We start from the raw sequence: 3,770 nt of genomic DNA, 5'->3' as shown, positions 1-3,770 counted from the left end.
AAAAAAAAAAAAGGGGGGGGGGGGGAAAGGCCAAGAGGAAAAATAATAAACCTACTTTTATCAAATTATATAGTCCAAAATACATCTCTACAAGTTCTATCCTCTGCTTCAGCCAGCAGGGAGTCAGGTGAAGACAAGTAATCCAAGAAGCTGCATTTGAAAACGCTTGGGAAGTGCTGAATTAGACTCTATGAGGCAAAAAAAGCAGATAGATTTAAGCTCTTTTGGCCTAGATATAAAGATTTGGACTTCAGTCTCTGACATCTGTAAGAGCTAAGCAGAAGCATCTCTTTCTTGCTACTTTTTGAAACACATCCTCAACAAAAGCAAAGGTCTTGCACTGTGGTGGCGGCTGGTGACCGTGCCAACATTACTCTAGTGTCCTGGCACTGCCTCCTGTGACCCTGGCAGCCAGGGGAAGCTCTTTATCTGCCTGACCAAACTTGTACAACAATATGGTTATTTGCTGCACTTGTGATAAGCTGTCCCTTGGTGGTGGTATCAAAACAAGAGACAAGAGGCAGTGAAGACAAGGGGAAGTGTAATGAATATCAACTGCAAAAAAAAACCTGTTTTGCCAGCAATTTTAGGGTATCCTTTCCTAGAATTTATACCACAAACTGAGTTTTCTCATTATTTCTCTACCTTTGTACATTCAATAAAAGCATCACTGCACGTAAAATTTTTTCCATCAGAGCAACTATTAAGCACTTTGCATCTATGTCAGTGCTAAACATGAGATTTAGCTATCACATGGTAGCCAGAAAACAAGATTCACTAAAGCCACTTCAAAGATTAAAGTATATGTATTTATTACTTTATCTCATTTCTGGTTATTTCATCCCAATTCTTTATAAATCTTTTTATTTCAGCACACATGAGATAAACTGCACTAAAATCTTCATCTTTCAATCTATTGTTTTTTAATGAGAGCTTACTCAGGTCCAACAGACCTCATAGACTCATCATTAAGGAACAAATTAAGAAATATTACGAGATTGGTATAAAGCCAAAGCCTTCACTGAAGTCAGGTGTATACATATACACATCCCCTTATTTGCTCATTGCTCTGTCCAAGTCAAAATCATTTTCATGAAAACTTCCGCATCACTTAAGCACTCTAAATCAAGATTAAGTTACTCAGTGTGAGCATAAATCCAGTGCTGCCCATCTCCACCCCCACTGAGGCTCTTTATAAGCAATAAATCTACCAGCAAGGTGCAGCAGAGAACCTATGAGGGCAGTAGGAGTTTGATACATTTAGATACCACCTGCATCAGGATTATGGTACCCAATAGGAGCTCCAATTAGAGGAAGGAAGAGCTTATGGAAGGGAGTTAATAAATTATTTCCACAGACATGCTGCACAACTATAAAAAATACAGCTATCCCTACAGGGGAAAAAAGCCGACAGAAACATCTGACTAAAAATTACTGTAATATATATTTCCTATAGGCAACCTTCCAGTAAAAATGTGACTATTGAAAAAAATTCATCCAAAAATTAACCTTTCTTGATTTGGAAATACAGTCATTGTTTCTTATCCTCTCCTGCTGGCTGGGTTTTTTGGTCAGACTCTTTCTCCACCTGGTATAGCACTGCCCATAATCAAGAGTATTTTATTAGCATCAGAGTATCTGAAGAGCACACCACAACTTTGGCACACAAATTTGACAAGTGACCACAGCCCACTGGACAGAAGTGGGTTATGAGATACCACAACTTTGGCACACAAATTTTACAAGTGACCACAGCCCATTGGACAGAAGTGGGTTATGAGATGCTCAAATTTCAATTTCCAAGATCACTTGAATCAAACACCAGTCTTACGTGATGTAGTGGGGGAAAGGAAAAACTTTCAGCACAAAGAAAATGCAATTTGTGGGGAAAAGAAAAAAGGCTTATTTAAACTCTAACTTAGCATCAAATATAATTCTGACAGCAAATTTTCAACCAGAGTTGTATTTCCATACAGAAGATGTAGTCAGGCAAGCTCCACTCATATCAAAAAAGCTAACAGTTTAGAGTGTCTGCAGATAGAGGCTGATCAGCAGGGACAGAATCAGTGTGGCACTTTAGAGTAAGAAAGCTATTTTTTGTGCAATCCTTTGATTACAGACACTAGCTTAAGTTCCCAGACTAGAGAGGGCGACAGTGTCTGCTGAAGCTGAGATTCTAGTGAAGAGATTTGGACAGCTGCAAACCAGCAGCCATCACTCAAGGTCCCTGTCTGGCCCAAAACCCTGCAGCCTCCAAGGCTGTCACCCCTAATGTGCAAGGGGAGCATAACAGTCAGAGTGAGCTGACTGATGGTTTAAACATTGTCATTTCTAGCATGTCCAGGAGGAGCTGCATCACCATGCAACAGGAGAGGACGCTGCTCCCAGGGTATAAATGGGGATGGAACGTGCACTTGTCAGGTACGTCCTTTCTTTTAAACAAAAAAGCAAAACAAACAAAAAAAAACAGTAGCATGTAAGCTCTGCTAAGAAATAATACATACAACAATGTATAGATAAATTAAAATAAAGTATTTCAGAAATAGCAGAGATTATCTCCTTGGAGTTAATTTTTTTGCTTGGATTGCACTAATCTTCACACTATTATCTCTACAGACTTGAGCATGTTTGGATGAAATTATTAAAAAGTTCCTCCATCTTGCCTTCCCAAAACGGGTGTTTTGAGTTCCTCTGTTTTTTTAGTGTGCTATTACTTATGACTTTTTACCCCAATTAGAAAGTATTTATACTTAGGACTATACACTCAATACAATGTTCCTTTGCTGAAAGTGCAATGCACAGTGGTTAATAACTTCAGTCAAAAAGAGTTTTTAGAAAAACAACTCAAATGAATCTTTTCTACCTCCCCCTCTACTGGTTAATCTTTCCATTACATCAATAGCACATCTTCTGGGGACATGTAAAAAAGAGACAGAGCGAGAAGTAGTCAGAAAATACAACCTAACAACAATTGTAAGAATGATTTGGGCATTAGGCTTGATTACTGTTCTTTATTGTTAACTTGATATTCAGAACATCTGATCTGATTTGAAGTGCAAGAGCTAAAAATTAAAAAAAAAAAAAGACAGAGAGGGAAAAAAATCATTCAAAAGACAATGTTTTCTAGATTGCAGTAGTCATCTCTGATTTGCTGATTGAACCTTTCATGTTGTTTTCTTTTGGCAGCTAAAGATGCTGTTTTCAGGCTGCTAAGCATATATCTATCTACATAGAGATAGATGAGAAACTTAAGTTTTTATTTCTATTCTGTAATTAACAGGAAGGATTTGGTGGGACAGCCTGTGAAAAATGTGCTGAAGATAATTTATTTGGCCCTCACTGCACGTCAGGTAAGCTTAAGCCTTCTTTATTGAAGTGGGGGAAAGAAGGTGAGTGAAAGCTGTATTCAGACATTTAAAAATGGTGAAATGGGCAGGGGGTCTAAGGGTTTCCTATCAAGAGCTGCTGCCTGCTTCAGGGAGCACGACAGGCAAAGAAAATAGGCAGCTACTCAATTCCTAATTCACACGGGGGGCAGATTCAGCTCAGGACTGCACAGACAACACTTTATGTAGCACTACAAAAATATAACATGTATAATTTATAGTGGCTGACAGTGTTTTGGTAGGGTTTTTAAATACATCTACAAACTGGAGGATCTGTATTAAGGCATGAAACACTCATGTGGTACTGAAATCAGTGTATCTGCCACAAAAAAGGCCATTTTGAATCAGGTCAAAAGTCCTTCTAGCCTATAATCCCATATTGGA

The 3,770-nt window shown here is 38.5% G+C and overlaps 1 protein-coding gene across 1 annotated transcript in view; it reads left to right on the top strand.

The window, feature by feature from the left end:
- Positions 1-3,770, top strand: part of STAB2 (stabilin 2) — a gene marked incomplete at both ends in the record, with an annotated part of 48,277 nt that overhangs the window by 2,846 nt on the left and 41,661 nt on the right. The window contains 2 exons of the mRNA XM_010073300.1: positions 2,336-2,421; positions 3,281-3,350. Of these exons, the coding sequence (XP_010071602.1) occupies positions 2,336-2,421; positions 3,281-3,350 (156 nt within the window). The remainder of the gene's footprint in view (positions 1-2,335; positions 2,422-3,280; positions 3,351-3,770) is intronic.

Source organism: Pterocles gutturalis, unplaced genomic scaffold, assembly GCF_000699245.1.
Source record: "Pterocles gutturalis isolate BGI_N339 unplaced genomic scaffold, ASM69924v1 scaffold11352, whole genome shotgun sequence".
NCBI classification, from domain to species: Eukaryota; Metazoa; Chordata; class Aves; order Pterocliformes; family Pteroclidae; genus Pterocles; species Pterocles gutturalis.
The sequence above is the reverse complement of the archived record's forward strand: the minus strand, read 5'-3'. Positions and strand labels throughout refer to the sequence as shown.